This window comes from Chironomus tepperi, unplaced genomic scaffold, assembly GCF_022539635.2.
Source record: "Chironomus tepperi strain 1889 unplaced genomic scaffold, CSIRO-AGI_Ctep_v1 contig_48, whole genome shotgun sequence".
Taxonomy (NCBI): Eukaryota; Metazoa; Arthropoda; class Insecta; order Diptera; family Chironomidae; genus Chironomus; species Chironomus tepperi.
In genome coordinates this window covers 763,210-779,737 of record NW_027226170.1, presented here as the reverse complement: position 1 = coordinate 779,737, position 16,528 = coordinate 763,210, and the positions used below count along the sequence as shown (strand labels likewise).

General features: G+C 31.6%; 2 protein-coding genes across 4 annotated transcripts in view; one reads left to right on the top strand and one right to left on the bottom strand.

Moving 5' to 3' along the window:
- The window catches only part of kug (FAT atypical cadherin kugelei), a 150,565-nt gene extending 143,182 nt beyond the window's left edge, over window positions 1–7,383 (bottom strand). For all 3 annotated transcript variants that reach the window (XM_070652483.1, XM_070652485.1, XM_070652484.1), the window contains exon 1: window positions 6,442–7,383. The gene's annotated coding sequence lies outside the window, so the exon portion shown is untranslated. The remainder of the gene's footprint in view (window positions 1–6,441) is intronic.
- Window positions 7,384–7,939: 556 nt separating this feature from the next.
- On the top strand, window positions 7,940–10,734 carry Pdp (pyruvate dehydrogenase [acetyl-transferring]-phosphatase 1-like protein, mitochondrial). The gene is made up of 4 exons (XM_070652186.1): window positions 7,940–8,170; window positions 8,783–9,747; window positions 9,815–9,940; window positions 10,307–10,734. The coding sequence occupies exons 1-4, from the start codon at window positions 8,084–8,086 to the stop codon at window positions 10,509–10,511; spliced, it is 1,383 nt and encodes a 460-aa protein (XP_070508287.1). The 5' UTR covers window positions 7,940–8,083; the 3' UTR covers window positions 10,512–10,734.
- The last annotated feature ends 5,794 nt before the right edge of the window (window positions 10,735–16,528 follow it).

Genomic DNA, 16,528 nt, shown 5'->3' with positions numbered 1-16,528 from the left:
GCGATCACGATGGCGCCCCAAGAACTCATGAAAAGATGCTGTCGATAGAGACATTATTGTACTTGGCAAGCGGTTGTCAGCGAAAGAGCCAATTTCAGACGCAAACTAAGTGAAGTCATGGATCACAATTGATCAGCACGACCACCAAAGTAAGTAAGTAAAAGCTCTTTTATGTAACATCTTTAAGTCTGGCTTTGTGGATGGCAAATAACTTGGGTGTTCAAGAAGCTCATGAATGAAAGCTGCAGATCGAGACTGTATTGCACTTGGATTCAGGAATTGACAAACAATATCCAGAGAAAGAGCTAGTTTTAGGCGATATCTGTGGGAGGTCATGGATCGATTTACAATTGTAAATAACCTATTCTAAGTATGTAATATTATGAAAATGTAAACTACGCAATCCCAACAGAAGCCATGATGATATTGGAGTGAAAATATAGACATAAATACATTATAACTTCGCTTAGTCAATATCCCATTTATGCAAGTTAATATCCAGTTCTAGCATATTATTGTCCACTAAGTATTTACTTATTTTTAGAACATCAAATTACATTTAATTAATTTCAAAACATTTTGATTCTCATGAATATTTCGATGAATAGAGCATGAAGTTTGAGATATAATCAGCCATGTCGAATTTCTGTATGACCTTTTACATCTTTAAAGTGCTCTTTCCAGTTAAATTCAAAACAAAGCTTTGACAATTGAGAGTGTCTGATTACTTTTGATGTAATTTGAAATGTGGATCAATGTGGAGAATAGTTCAATAATTAAATTGGTAGTGCTGCAACATAGTACGTGACTTAAATAATGACCTCTATCTCTCTTCCAGGGATTTTCAGTATCTAAATTAATGTTTACAAGTTATAGATAATGTCCATTATTGGTATAATTAATAGAGCACCAGACTAAAGATTGAATAACTTTGAAGGATTTTTGTAATTCCATAATTGCTGTTGAATGGAAATGAAAAATGTCTGTAGTGTCGCTATAAATACGATTTACAGATTATATTCAATGTAAATAACCTATTCAGCATGAGAAAAAATCACTAACAAGTTTGTGCTATCTGTACATAGAAAGAAGAAAAGCCCTAGGAATGAATGAAATCATATTGATAAGTTTTTTTTTGAATTGAATTGAATATTCTACGCAATATGGAGCAGTTATTTCCAACAGAAGCCATGATGATATTGGAGTATTAAGAAAATATAGACATGGAACATAAATCACTCTTCTATCTAATCTTTCCATTACAGTTTAATTCTGATAGAATTTAATTTATAAACCAATTCCAGCCGAGGGTATTTTTTAGACTTCCATGAGAGGAAAAATAATTCAATCACTTCCATTCTCTTGATCGAGCAAGCACAAAATTAAGCGGATTGATTCCTTTTTCGTTACCAATATCCAATTATATCCACGTTTCTCCCGAAATTGATGTCTCTTTTTTTCCATTCAACAAATAAAAAAACTTTTTTTTCCTCCTCTTGTCTTCTTTCGATTCAGTCAGTGCCCCGACAATGGCACAAACAAAAAAACCGAACGAAAATGAAAATTTCAAACAAAAAACTTTTTTTCGTTCCTTTTAATTCATTTTTTTCACTGAATTGTTTTAATTTGATTTTCAACAAATATATACTTGAGCAACAACATGATTTCTAAAGCAGAAAAACAGAAATTTAATTCCCCATGTATCTGCTCAGCCTGCTTGCTTGCCTGCTTTGAAATCATGGAGGCTGTGTGTATTAGGTTGCTTGAGAGGATTTTTCATTAGATTAATATAAAAAAAAAGTTTTCTCATCCGGCAAAAAGCTTTTTTTTTTTGTGTGTATCGAGTCCCGAGCGAGACAAATGAAGCAGATCCAGTTCGGGTTTTTCAAAATAAGTTCGGTTCGAACAGTCCAAATTTTTCGACAATGTAATCTCGAAATACTCGAATTTGAGACAGTCACACTCTGGTTTCGATAAGCTTCTTTTACTTATACCAAAAGGAAGTTGCCTCCATTTAGCTGCCAAAAATAGAAGCCTTATGGAAGTCAAACGGAGACGACTTCCATTTGAGATTAGTTTAAGAAGTATTAAAATTGACAACTGATGACATCCTGGATCGAAAAAATCTCGAGGTAGACTAAAGAGCTCATTGGATCGCTGTGTGAGCAACGATGCAAAAGTGCTGGGAATTAGAAACTGACAGAAGCTATCTGAAGACAGATCCAGCTTCCGAAGAACTCTAAATGCGGTAATGGGTCCTCGTGCGCTTTCGCCAAGAAAGTGAATAAATAAAAGAGGTTTAGCGGAGCTTTATCATTGCTGGGACAGAAACATAAATTTGCTTCACAGACTTGGATGGAAGTTACAAGGGCATAGGCGACCAGAAGCTTAAAAAAAGCGTGTAAAAACAACTTGGCGCAGAACAGTAATGAAAGAATGTGAGCTCAATTTGTGGACAGAGAATTTGTGCAAAATAGTTGACAGAGTCAGCAATAGAGTCAGTTGGAAAGCCTTCTGTTGTGAAGTAAGATTGACATAGGAACATTGTTGCAAAAAATAAGTCAGCGGAGCTTAAAAAGCTCCTTGGCGGATCTTTCTTCATCTATGTCGCTCGGGATCACAAAACAGAAAAGGAATTTTCCTTGTCTTCCTTCTATTCCTTTCCTTTCATTTTTTGTTGGCTCTTGAGTGTATTTATACAGAAAAATAATTACCGTGGTAAGTTAAAGAATGTATGTATGTACAGGAAAATAAAGCAAAAAAAAAAGTTATGCATAGTCCAAACTGATGACATTTTTAGTGAACTACTTGTACACATAACATATTTGCATAAATCGAGAACTCTGTCGCATTAAATGTGCATATAACAATTTTTTTTTTTCCTTCTGTTTCTCTACATTCATTTCACATTTTTGCAATGGGCTCTTGTAGTTAGTTTTATTTAAACAACAATTTTTTTTTCTCGTGCTATGTGCATAAAATATTCGTTTTAGCGCATATTAGCACAGCAAATGCTCTTTTGTGCCTCACTTTTTTTTATATTGGAAAACTCAATGTTGCATAGTTTGCTTCAATAATTTTCAAAATATCAAATGCTTTGAATGTTTGAACTTTTTACTATATATGAAATCATAGGAAGCGATTATGCACGCTATAGTTCTCAAATGAAAGTGGGTTTTCTCGTGAACTCATAACTTTTGAATTTTCAAAAACTTATGATTGGTAAATTCGCAAGCATAATCATTTGCTCGTTTTAATCTAATTCAGTTATTTAGTCATTTTCAATCTAAGCGGTAAGGAAGTTTGAGTTCCCGCCAAAAGTTGTCATAGTTTGTGCGAGTTCGCGCCAGAAACTATCATAGTTTGAGCAACTTCCAGGGTCTCCTAAAGATGGTCAATGCGCAGTATATGTTACTTTATGCCAATCTTGACTTAACTCCACTAAATGCTATTCAAACCTTCTCTCGATATAGACCGTCCATCAAAGCCACTTAATGGGTCAGAGGTCAAATGAAGTTCTGGTTAATGCAGGGTAGATTGGTCTAGCAAGCCTTCATCCTTGAATACAAACTAATAGATCCAAGGAGAAAGCCGGAGTTGAACTAACAATGACGACAAACGGGACCGACTTAATAATCAGAATCCAGTTTCAGCTGACATTTGAGGGAAGCCACAATTGAACTGTATATTCAGCGAAATGATTTGTGCGACTTCCCGCCAATATTATAAATTGTGTAAAAGAGCGCTTCTTACAAAGGCATGTCCAAGAATATTTTTTTGCAATTATTCCACTTTTTCCTCTCTCCGTTCTTCTCTACATGCATAAATGTATAATACACATATATAACATAATACTAGTGCATACTCATAAAAAAATTGTGAACCAGCATAGAAAAAAAAAATCTCTCGTTCCTAGCCAGAGGGTGGTGAGCTCAGATAAGGAACTCTTTTTTTTTCTTCTCTCCACTTCCTATTGCGTATAAAAGGCTGAGGAGATTTCACAAATATTTAATGAACATTTTTTTTGGATATAATACCGCCTACACAATTTTTGACAAATGGTCAAATAACATAATTCTTATTTATGATGTCTGACATAAAAATAGTGCACAATTTACGATAAATGCTGTGGAGATTATTACCACAACCTTGAATCTTAAATTCGCAATAAAAATTCCAGATTAGTCCGTAATTCTCAATTCTGACATTATTAATGGTAGTCAGAAATTATCATAATCACGTAAATCTCCTTATCTTTGGACAAAAGTTTGAAAAACATTAAAGCCTCTAGTTCCTCACCCTTCTAATCCACTTTACTATCCAGTTCGTCTGCTTTTTTTTTTACTTAACTTTTGTCATGCTTTTCAGCATACAGTGTTAGATTTTAGACATCTAACACACATACACACATAATAGAGCAAACATTTGCTAAAAATTAGGAATTTTCAAAGTAGTAGGAATATAAAAAAAGAGTTATGTAAAGAAGTTTTAATTCCATTTGAATATGCAGTGAATGTTGCTACTCTCTGATAGAAGTACGGAAAAGTTATGGAGTAGTATATTAGTTCAAAAGCAAAAAAATATATCTTCATTATGCTATTTTGAATGCCATAGAGCAATAAAAATAGCAAAATAAATTTCAAAAAGCCAATAGTATATTCAAAGTATGGCAATTTCTGGAAGTTTTTGTATTTTTGTATGGTTAATTAAAGCTTAGGTACTTGTTTAGAAATATTTTTAACTTATGTTTTGGTAAAATTCTGGAATTTTTAATTAATTTTCAAATTCTCAATCTTTTTCATGTAAATAATGTAAAAGAACTCAAACTAATGCAATGTAATGGAGATTTCAACTTTATAAAGTATAAACGATGGTTTGTCCTACTTCCAATGTACTTATAAATAGATAAGTTAAGGAAATACAGCTCCATTGTTGTTTATTCTTCGAATTTCAAAATTGAACTAATTTGAAAACCATTCAAATTTTAAAAATACGTTATTAAATTCCATAAATGACTAACCAATATTAAAGTCTATTATTTCGACATTTCCTCAGTATGAACAATAGCTCACAATAAAAGAAAAGAAGTAATGAGTGGATAAATGACATAATAAACTTTTCTTTAGAACTCATAATAATCAGTTCGTGATGATCTCGGTAAACAAACAGTTTTGAAGGATTGAGCAGCAACAAAAAAAAAAAAAAAGCAGCAAAAATTGCACTTGCCATTCGCAAAATCATCATCAACATAATCATAATAATAAATGAAAAGTATATTCTTATGCAAATAATAATCAACATAAAATGATGCGATACGAGATGAAGTCGAGCGATGAAAAAATAATTAAGAATGAAAAATAAATTCCCTAAAGGTCGTCTCATTGTTTTCAATTCGAGCATGTAGATAAATTAATTTCATTGAATAATAAGACTTTATGTCGCATGTTTGAGAGCCATTTGAAGTTATAAATAATATTATTTAGTATGTATTAATATTGTAAAAAATGGTAATAAATTAAAGCATTTTAAAAAAAAACTTTCAATAACAAGACATTCGACCGAAATGAATATACATGTGAGTATATGGTTGCGGAGTGTGACTTCATCATCTGGTATTTTAATTCGAAATAATTTATTTTAATCGTTTATCTGGTCGACCATAAAAAAAAAGTCAAACTGAAAAAAATGTTAAAAAAATCTGTCACTTTGATTTGTTCGAACGAGAGCTGTGATATTTTGTGCCTATGTTTTTATTGTTCCACTTAAAAAAGATAAAGGGCAACAATTCATGTTCAGCATAGGGTTACAAAAATTCTCTCAACTGCAAATGTATTGAGCAATTTTTAATTGATTTGAGGATATAGATTTGCACAATATTGACAAACAATTATTTATGGCTACAGAAGAAGCAACAACGTCAATAGACCAAAAAAAAAAAGTCATGAATCACATTGGGAGACATTACCAAATGACGAATGTCAAAGATTACATTTTTTCGAATCCACAACTACTTGCACATCCGAAAATTCAACCACAAATTTATAATCCAAAAGTATATTAAGGCGGGAAGATCATAAATTCCCGAGGCGATTCCCCCATTCCTAGAAACACTAGTTCAGTTGAAAACAATAAAGTTTTACGCGAACAAGCGTATACAGCCGAACTATACTAATTACTTCCGACTTAATTCCTTCATACAAGGAATATAATTTGACAATTTATCTTGACTAGGTTGCTTGCTTGCTTTCGAGTTGTTAATCTTTTGGCAATGATTTTATGGCTATGGAAATTATATCGTTATTATTTATGCTTTATTTATTTCGGTTTACAAGTTGTTGTTTTTGCATTGAACTGGAGAGATGTATGGAGAGATTGTAAATGTAATCACTAAAGATTTTATTCAATTACTATGTTAATTTTGCCTCCTTTAATTCCACTCACTTTTTCATTATTTCTTCTGCTTATTTAATTTTTTTTTTTCTCTTCTTTCTTTTATTATTTATTTATTCCTTCACTGTATGTTGTACAACTTTAACACTAACACTTTAATATCCAGAAACTGTGAACAACATATACAAAACTTCTATTGGATTTATATGCATGTATGTATATATATGTGAATATTATTATTATTATTTTTATTAATTTCTATTTTGTTGTAGGTATTCCACAATATTTCCACACACTTCAACCGACCTACTGATTTTTGTTGATGATTTATTTCCAATTTCAAAAATAGATTCCTTATTAAATCACAGGGATATATGTGGTTGGTTGAATGATACACAATAACACAAAATAAACGTAAAAGAAACTATAAATTGTTGAAACTCTGAATCACTTAATTTGCTTGCTTCCTCTCTTATCTTTTATTTATTTTTCCACTCTTCTTCGCATATATATACAATGATGTGTACATGTATAAATATTCTATTCCACCGCGTTTTCAACTGATAACGATCGATTACGTTATTCTATTTTCCGTGTATTAACAAAATGCTTCACTTTTCTATCCACGATTTTTTGCACTTTAATGAATTATTTTTTTTTTTTTACATATATGTTATTATTCCTCTTTTTCTTATAGTTCCACTCATTCACGTATTATACACATGTATATACGCTCACTAACAATAAACGTCCATTTATGGACTAAATCAAGCACACAATTTCATAAAATTATAATTTCTTTTTCTCTTGTTTTCATCTCGAAATATTTCCAAATATTGCTAAAAAGAATTAAAAATTTTTTCACTTCCGAATCGTTGTGATGTTTACACATTTATATTTTCAATTCATCTGACAACTTAATGCGAGGAAAAGCCGGAAAATGTATGAAAATCCAAATACTGTGATCGAAATTATTAGCTGCGTACTGTTCGTTCCGACGTTAAACTCTCACTGAAACACTCGACAGATCGAGCATAAAACTTTGCCTTTTCTCTCTCAATGTTTCTCTTGAACAGATGTTTAATGCTTCGACTGTTATAAAATGGTAGAGAGTAATTTAATGCACAAAAAAGCGCTTTCGAATGTGTTTGTGTGTCATTCGGACAGATAAGAGCATACATTTGTGTTTTACTAATTATAACAGTTGTTCATGTGATTTTTGTTATTGTATAGATTCGTGCAAACTTTCGGGATTAAATTCATTGGAAATTTAATTTTACAATTTAGTTGCGAATTGGATATTGAAAAAATATAGTTCAATTAAATTTCAAATCGATACAGTTTTAAAAATAACTGAAAAATCCAACGGACTGCTAAAATTTAAACTTAATAGTGCTAAAAACGTGCTGAAAAATTTAAATATTAAAAACCGTTAAATTTGTAATTAAAATTAAAAAAGCTTACTTAGAGTACAAAAATTCAATAAAAATCAATGCTTGCTAATTTGTGAATTTTGCATGAATTCATCCTAATTTTTCGCCTGTTCGAATACACAATATAACAATTTTTTCTCTTTAATCGAAATACACAGTGGTTAAGAAAAAGTTTGATTATAGTGGAATATGTGAAGAGTTTTAAGCATAAATTAGAATAATTAAAAAGTGAACTAGAATTACATTAACGATTTCGCAAAATGCACTTCGGATGGCATCTAATTACTCGAGAATTTCATTGTGGAAGAATACTACGGAATCAAATAATACCAAAATCACTACACGACGTAATGACAATTTTTCTTTTTTATATTTTTATCATTTATTCTATAATTAACATCGTTTTACGTCTTTACAACTAGCCCTATATCGTCAATTTATCAGAATCATTGACCGTGAAAATTAGTTTTTTGCACTTTATGATGAAGAAAATTTTAAAAATCCCAAAAATAACTTAAGAATGAAAATTTTCTTTCTGGATCTTTTATTTTTTATAATATCACACAGTTTTCACGTGAAAATGACAGAAAAACATCTGATAAATAGAAGACAAACAAGTGAAATTAGGGCAAATTGCAAAATATATCATCTGGATCTTCAATATCAATTTAAAAATAGTCAATAATTTAAGGAAATGACAATGCACCCGATGGCTATGTGCTAGATAATAGTTATATTAATCTATATTTCACTAGATATCAAGATCCAGAGGATAATTTTTATAGGAAAAAATAAAATTGACGGAGATTGATCCAAAAAGATGGCGATAAATCCATTATTATGTCTTCTTCTTATCATATCAAGTGGAAAACATTGAATCAGTCACGGTGTGACAATTTCTCAAAAGTTTATTGCATTTAATTCTACATACATTTATTTGTTTCATTCGCATTATTCAGGTCAATTGTATCTTAACAGCCAATGAATATTCAAGGGAATTTGAAAGTGAAAATCGCACTCATGCATGTTCAAGCTATGATTCGAATCAATTAGGATCAAATTCACCGTGTGAGGATGCTAGAACAGAAGGATCATTTCTCCATGCAGCAGGTCTACTTGTAGGAATATTCGATGGACATGCCGGAGGTGCTTGCGCTCAAGTCGTTAGTAAAAGGCTCCTCCGTTATCTCGCAGCATCATTAATACCTCAAAATGCTTTATATCAAGAAATGATAAATGGCGGAAAGAGTAGCTCATTTTTAAAATGCCATAATGATAAGCACGATTTCGTTGAAGAGTTGCGTGACTTGTACGAGAATAGTTTCAAAAAATTTACGAATGAGTTGCTCGAAAATTCACATGATCATGAGCCATATGACTTGTCAAAGTTAATGGAAAATGCATTTTTAAGACTGGACAAAGATATTTCGGATGAGGCAATGTTTTCAGGTATTAGTCAAACATTATCAGTAGCTCTTTCGGGATCCGTTTCAGTCGTCGCACATGTCGCAAAAAATCACTTGCATGTTGCAGCTTGTGGAGATTGTCAGGCTGTTTTAGGATCAATTAATGAACACGGACATTGGGTTGCTACAAAACTAAATCATGAGCACAATGCTGAAAATACAGCAGAAGTTAAACGTATACTAAGTGAACATCCAAGCTCTGAAAGAGATACAATAATAAGAGGAGATCGTTTGTTAAGTCAATTAGCACCGCTCAGGGCTTTTGGTGATTTTCGGTACAAATGGCCACAAGAGAAGCTTCAAAAGTTAATTGTCCCACATTTTGGAGAACAAGTTGTTCCTCCACATTATCATACACCGCCGTACTTGACAGCTAAACCGGACGTACAGTATCATATGTTGACACCAAAGGATAAATTTTTAGTTCTTGCTAGTGACGGCTTATGGGATGTTTTAAAGTAAGTCAATGTCGATTGAGGTCACATTGCAATATTCATTTATTAATTTAATTAATATTTATAACAGTCCTTTGGAAGTTGTACATCTCGTCGGTGAACATTCAATAGGAAAGGCATCACTGCAGCCATTCAAATTACCCAAAAAGCAAAAGCTTACTCTCAATGAGTTGAATGAAATGCTCAAAGCCAGAAAGTAATTAAAAAACATTCGTTGCTCGTTTACTAATTGAATTATTCACAAATGACGTCCTTTAAATATTCATGCTCGCATCTCATGACAAGAGTTAATTGACTTTAAAATTAACGTTTTTGAAAAATTCAAAATTTAACGAACTTTTAGAATTTAAATCTGAATCGGTTTATTTACTGAACGAACTATTTATTCAAATCTCAAAAGGTCGTTAAATTTTGAATTAAGAAATAATTGTAATGAACCTAAATTTGCAATAATTAATTCGTGCCTTAATCAAATTATGCTGGACATCATCAGTGAATAACTCCTAATTATTTTTAATTAATTTTCCTCTTTTTTTCTCTCTCTCCACCTTAATTAAATTAGATTGGGAATGGAAATGCCAATTGATAAAAATGCATCGACTCATTTGATTCGCTATGCTCTAGGCGGCACTGACTTTGGACTTGACAATGCACGTTTATTCCATCTACTATCACTTCCGTCAGACATTGTGCGACTCTTTCGCGATGATATAACAATTACCATCCTCTATTTTGACTCAGAATATTTGCGTAACTTACCCGCTTAAGACACAAGAAAATGGTATTTCATCCTGCTGCTTTTATTTGCCAAATACAGACAAAATTTTATTATTTTATTTTGTTGTTGTTATCATTATGTACATTTGGGAAGTATCTCATGTTAATTAATTTTAGCAGAGAATATTTCATTAGTCAATTTTATATATAATTATTATTATTTTTTTTTTTTTGCCTTCATCATCTTCTTTTTTTTACTGTTGAAAAAGTTAGAAATTGTTTTAAATTAGCATAAAAATATGATGCAAGTTCATCAAACTAAAACAATCTATATTTTAATGAAGAAAAAATATAATAAAAATTACAATGTGATCGTTTAAAAAAAATCCGTTGACTCGAATTTAAACAAAAACTGTTTTTGTTAATTTTTTATTATTTATCTTTGCTAATTGCTGTTACTCAAACATGAGTTTAACTAGATTTAATTAAGTGCTTGCTTTTATTACGAAAGAGGAAGCGATAGAATTTTCTATGGAATTGGCAAAGATGCATGAACTTATTCAATGTTTCAGTTAGCGAGAATTTTTAAGGATCATATGAAGCTATTGGATAAATATTTTAAGATTGTAGATAGAAATGAATTTTCAATCAGAGTTGGCAGGACTTTGGAGTCCGGACTTTAAAAGTCCGAAAAGTCCCAAAAGTCCGGACTTTGAAAGTCCGGACTCCACTAAAGTCCGGACTTTGAAAGTCCGGACTCCACTAAAGTCCGGACTATGAAAGTCCGGACTTTTGGGACTTTGAGACTTTGACTTTGGGACTTTGGGAATTTTTGGAAATTTTTTTTCGGTTACACTGCGTAACCCGAGCTAAAAAATTGAATTTTTTGACATTTTTTTCGGTTACACTGCGTAACCCGAGCTAAAAATTGAATTTTTTGACATTTTTTTCGGTTACACTGCGTAACCCGAGCTAAAAAATTGAATTTTTTGACATTTTTTTCGGTTACACTGCGTAACCCGAGCTAAAAAATTGATTTTTTTGACATTTTTTTCGGTTACACTGCGTAACCCGAGCTAAAAAATTGAATTTTTTGACATCTTTTTCGGTTACACTGCGTAACATGACTTGAAAAAGTGGTTTTTTGGACTTTGTACTTTGGACTTTGGACTTTGGACTTTGGACTTTGGACTTTGGACTTTGGACTTTGGACTTTGGACTTTGGACTTTGGACTTTGGACTTTGGACTTTGGACTTTGGACTTTGGACTTTGGACTTTGGACTTTGGACTTTGGACTTTGGACTTTGGACTTTGGACTTTGGACTTTGGACTTTGTTGCGACGGGTTACGCAGTGTAACCGAAAAAATGTCAAAAAATTCACTTTTTTAGCTCGGGTTACGCAGTGTAACCGAAAAAAATGTCAAAAAATTCAATTTTTTAGCTCGGGTTACGCAGTGTAACCGAAAAAAATGTCAAAAAAATCAATATTTTAGCTCGGGTTACGCAGTGTAACCGTAAAAAATGTCAAAAAAATCAATTTTTTAGCTCGGGTTACGCAGTGTAACCGAAAAAAATGTCAAAAAAATCAATTTTTTAGCTCGGGTTACGCAGTGTAACCGAAAAAAATGTCAAAAAAATCAATTTTTTAGCTCGGGTTACGCAGTGTAACCGAAAAAAATGTCAAAAAAATCAATTTTTTAGCTCGGGTTACGCAGTGTAACCGAAAAAAATGTCAAAAAAATCAATTTTTTAGCTCGGGTTACGCAGTGTAACCGAAAAAAATGTCAAAAAATTCAATTTTTAGCTCGGGTTACGCAGTGTAACCCAAAAAAAAGTCAAAAAATTCACTTTTTTAGCTCGGGTTACGCAGTGTAACCGAAAAAAATGTCAAAAAATTCACTTTTTTAGCTCGGGTTACGCAGTGTAACCGAAAAAAATGTCAAAAAAATCAATTTTTTAGCTCGGGTTACGCAGTGTAACCGAAAAAAATGTCAAAAAAATCAATTTTTTAGCTCGGGTTACGCAGTGTAACCGAAAAAAATGTCAAAAAATTCACTTTTTTAGCTCGGGTTACGCAGTGTAACCGAAAAAAATGTCAAAAAATTCACTTTTTTAGCTCGGGTTACGCAGTGTAACCGAAAAAAATGTCAAAAAATTCACTTTTTTAGCTCGGGTTACGCAGTGTAATCGAAAAAAAAATATTAAAATACTTTAAAAAAAAAAAAAAAAAAAAATTTGTATGGGACTTTTCGGACTCCCAAAGTCCCAAAGTCCGGACTTTCAAAGTCCGGACTATTCTAAAGTCCGGACTCCACTAAAGTCCGGACTTTGAAAGTCCGGACTCCACTTTTTTTTTTCAAAGTCCGGACTTTGAAAGTCCGGACTTTCAAAGTCCGGACTCCACTTTAAAGTCCTGCCAACTCTGTTTTCAATTTAATTTATTTAAGTACGTAAGTTTTATAATGTACGTAAAAAGCTCTTAAGCAAGTTAAGAGATTTGTTTTCACAAGTTGTGTATATTATTCCACAAATCAGTAGAAAAATCATCAGCAAAGTTAGTCAAACAGTAACATAATAATGAATAAGTTAATAAAAAGTAGATTATACTGAAAATTGCAAGAGCATGTTTTACAATGTTTTGAAAACATTCAACTTTGATGTTCCTTTGTTTTACGTTTTGCGTACGTTTTTTGCTTACGTATTGTTTATACGTACGTTTTCTTTACATACGTAGTGCTTAAACGTAAGTTTTCTTCACGTACGTATTACTTATACACGTACGTATTACTTATACGTATGTTTTCTGTACGTATGTATTACTTACACGTACGTTTTTTGTTTACGTATTGTTTATAAGTACGTTTTTTGCTTACGTATTGTTTATACGTACGTTTTTATTACGTTTGGCGTAAACATCCTAAAACAATGAATTTTCAATTAGAATCAGGACACACTAGTCAGGTGCTTTAAAATGTCGTAAGCTCAAGTATAAGTGACACTGGCATAAAAAAGCATCAGTTTGCCTTAAAATCCGCAAAAATTCCAACCTCGTTTTAAATTCTGTCTCCGAAAACATCCTAAACATCTCGAATGTTTCTCATGCATGATTGTAAAAACATCAACGAAGGAGCTTGCATGAGTATGAATTGAATTTCAGTATGGAACCGGTAAAATGTTTAACTCGTTGAAATTACTTCCTCCTTCATTTATTCGTTGATTACGATTCATCGGATAATTTCTGAAAAAGAGGCTCATTAAGACACTTTACAGAACATAATTTTCAGTTATCATATAGGCTTTATTTCACAACAATGGCATAATATGTATGTATATATATAGAGAGTATAGCTTTTAATTTTTTTATTTCTTCATATTTCATATTTTCCCACTTTTTTCTGGTGTATAATAATTTAATTAAAAATATTTGTATCGCAATTCTCTTATCATATTTTTATTATTTCGAGGGTTATTTGACTTTTTTGGATTAACTTTTAATTGGAAAATTTTTCACCTCACTCATTTTTTTTTTTTATTTTTGTTCGTTCTTCTTCCTTTTTCCCAACCATACAACTACATAATTTTTTTTATTATGATTATTTAACTCGGTATTTTTATTTTCTTCTGTTTCTCTCTTTGGTATCGATCCAATTTGTATTCATTTTTTTGGAAATATAAAAAAAGGAAATATTCATGGGGATTGTTCACTTATTACGTAACGCTCTTAGGGGGAGAGAGGGAGTGTTGAGATTCTGTTATCCCTTAAACCAGTGGTAAGCAATCTTTTATTTTTCCAGGTGCACTTGATGGTACAGAGGTTGTTCACCTCTACCTTAAACCATAGGTCGAGAGTCACGAAGTCGACTTGAATTCGCTAAAATTAATTAAAGACCGAATAAAATTTGCATGGAATTTTTTTCTGCTAACTCTTGTGAAGTATATGATTTATACAAATTTCAATCGATTCTTAGTGAAATCTAAGACGGCCTCAAGTTGGCTTCAACCGTGGGCTTAAAACAAGCCCACGGGACATCTTGATGGTAATCCTCGACCGAAACCGCACACGACATACGGTTTAATGCATTGCGGCTGCACACAGTATGGACAGCACTGTCTTAGCCAATGAATTTTGCTATTCTCATTGAGATTTTGTTACAGAGGAGGATCAAAAAGACAACCCTTAGCGTTACGTAATAAGTGAATGACCCCATATATCGTATGAACATTTTTTAAGGAAGAAAAAAAGAGCTTATCACACAAAAATAACAAAAAGAAAGCAAAATAGGAAAAACTGAACAATCAAAAAGTTAATTGCATGGAATGTTTCTTTCTGTTTTAATAAATGGCATGTTAGTTTCACGCGCACGGCACTTAAATTGTATTTCTTTTCATTTGCTGTTAAAAAATTAGCATAAATTTTTTCTGAGCCATTTCATTTGTAAATGGACAGCAGCATAGAATGAGGAAATTATAATGTATTGAGGAAGAAGAGAAAGGAGGGGAAATTTTATTCATCAGGTCAGCATTTATAAACTTCTAATTTCAATTTTAATGTATTTGCTATAAGATTATATTTTATCATCCTTAAGGGCATTTATTGGCACATTATAACTTTTCCCTATTCCTACGTATAAATTCTAATATATTACGAATAATAATAATAATAAGAAAAGGAGTAGGAATTACATATTTTTTAGATATAAGGAATACATATTTATATGTAGATAAACAGTGTTGTTTACTCAGATGTCTAGGATAGGCATGGAATGTAGATTGTTTGAAATAATTTGTATGTTAAATAGACCCAAACAGACAAAGCCTAGTCGTGGGCAAATTCAACTTTTGATCGCGAAGTCGACTTGAATTCGCTCCGGTTCACTCAAAACCGATTAAAATTTGCATGCAAGTTTTTTCTGCTATCTCTTGTGAAGTATAACATTTCATAGAAATTTTAATTGGTTCTTAGTGAATTGTTTCCAACTCCAATTGGCTTCGACCTCTGGATATTTCCCAAGATCACCTAGATCTATCTAGTCATGGCCTTACTTTAACGCGAAATTGTATTGAATCAGGTCAATCAAGGTATCAATATCATCTTTACATCTAGTTATCTTGGAACTAAAACTAGAAGTTGCATCATACGTATCTACTTCTATCATAGACAGTTCTGAGTAATAAATGTTTCTGACCAATGAAAATGGTCAGACAACAACACTGGTAGATAGATATTGGAGGATAAAATATTTTCAATAAATTAAAGAAGATTTATATGAGAATTATCAGGAAGAGGAGACGAAGAAAAAGGAGGTGGAAAGAAGCAAACGCATTTTATATCTCTTAATCATCTGAATTACATGAATAAGTGAGTTGAAAAATGAAATGAGAAATATACAGTTGGAATTTAAGAAGGGAAAGAAGGATGTGAGGATAAATGTGTCATACACAAAAATAATCTAGAGATAAGTTTGAAATTTTTAAAACTCATCGGAATCAGACAATAAATCATTAAATGATGTCGTAATTCGAGAGAAATTTCATCAATAATAATAATAATAATATTCACATAAAATCATTCATTAAGGAACAATAAAATAAAGATACATATTTTGTTTACTTTTTTGTAAAAGACTTAAAGCTTTTTTGGTTGCAAGGAATGTTAAGTTTGTCTTTAATTGTGATTAAAATTTGTTTCTCTTATTTAACTTTTCAGTTTGTATATTTCAAAACATATATAAAATGCATATTGTTTAAGGCAGTTAAGCATGTTTTCAAGGTTACAATTTATTGACATAATTTATATTGCCTTCAACTTTTCTTTGGTAACTTCTGGTCAAATTAAACTTGTTTGAGATTATTTTCATAATGAATATTAATTAAACAATACCTAGTTAAGGTATTTAAATGTAATCATACAACAGAATGGCGGTTATTTTTTTGAAAAAATACTAACACAACGACACCAATCAAATTTAAAATATTTTTGACAGTTATGATTCTAATTTGCATCATTTGCAACCGTTTTGTGAAATTTAATTTTGAATCGGTTTTTAACGAATGAAAATCAAAAT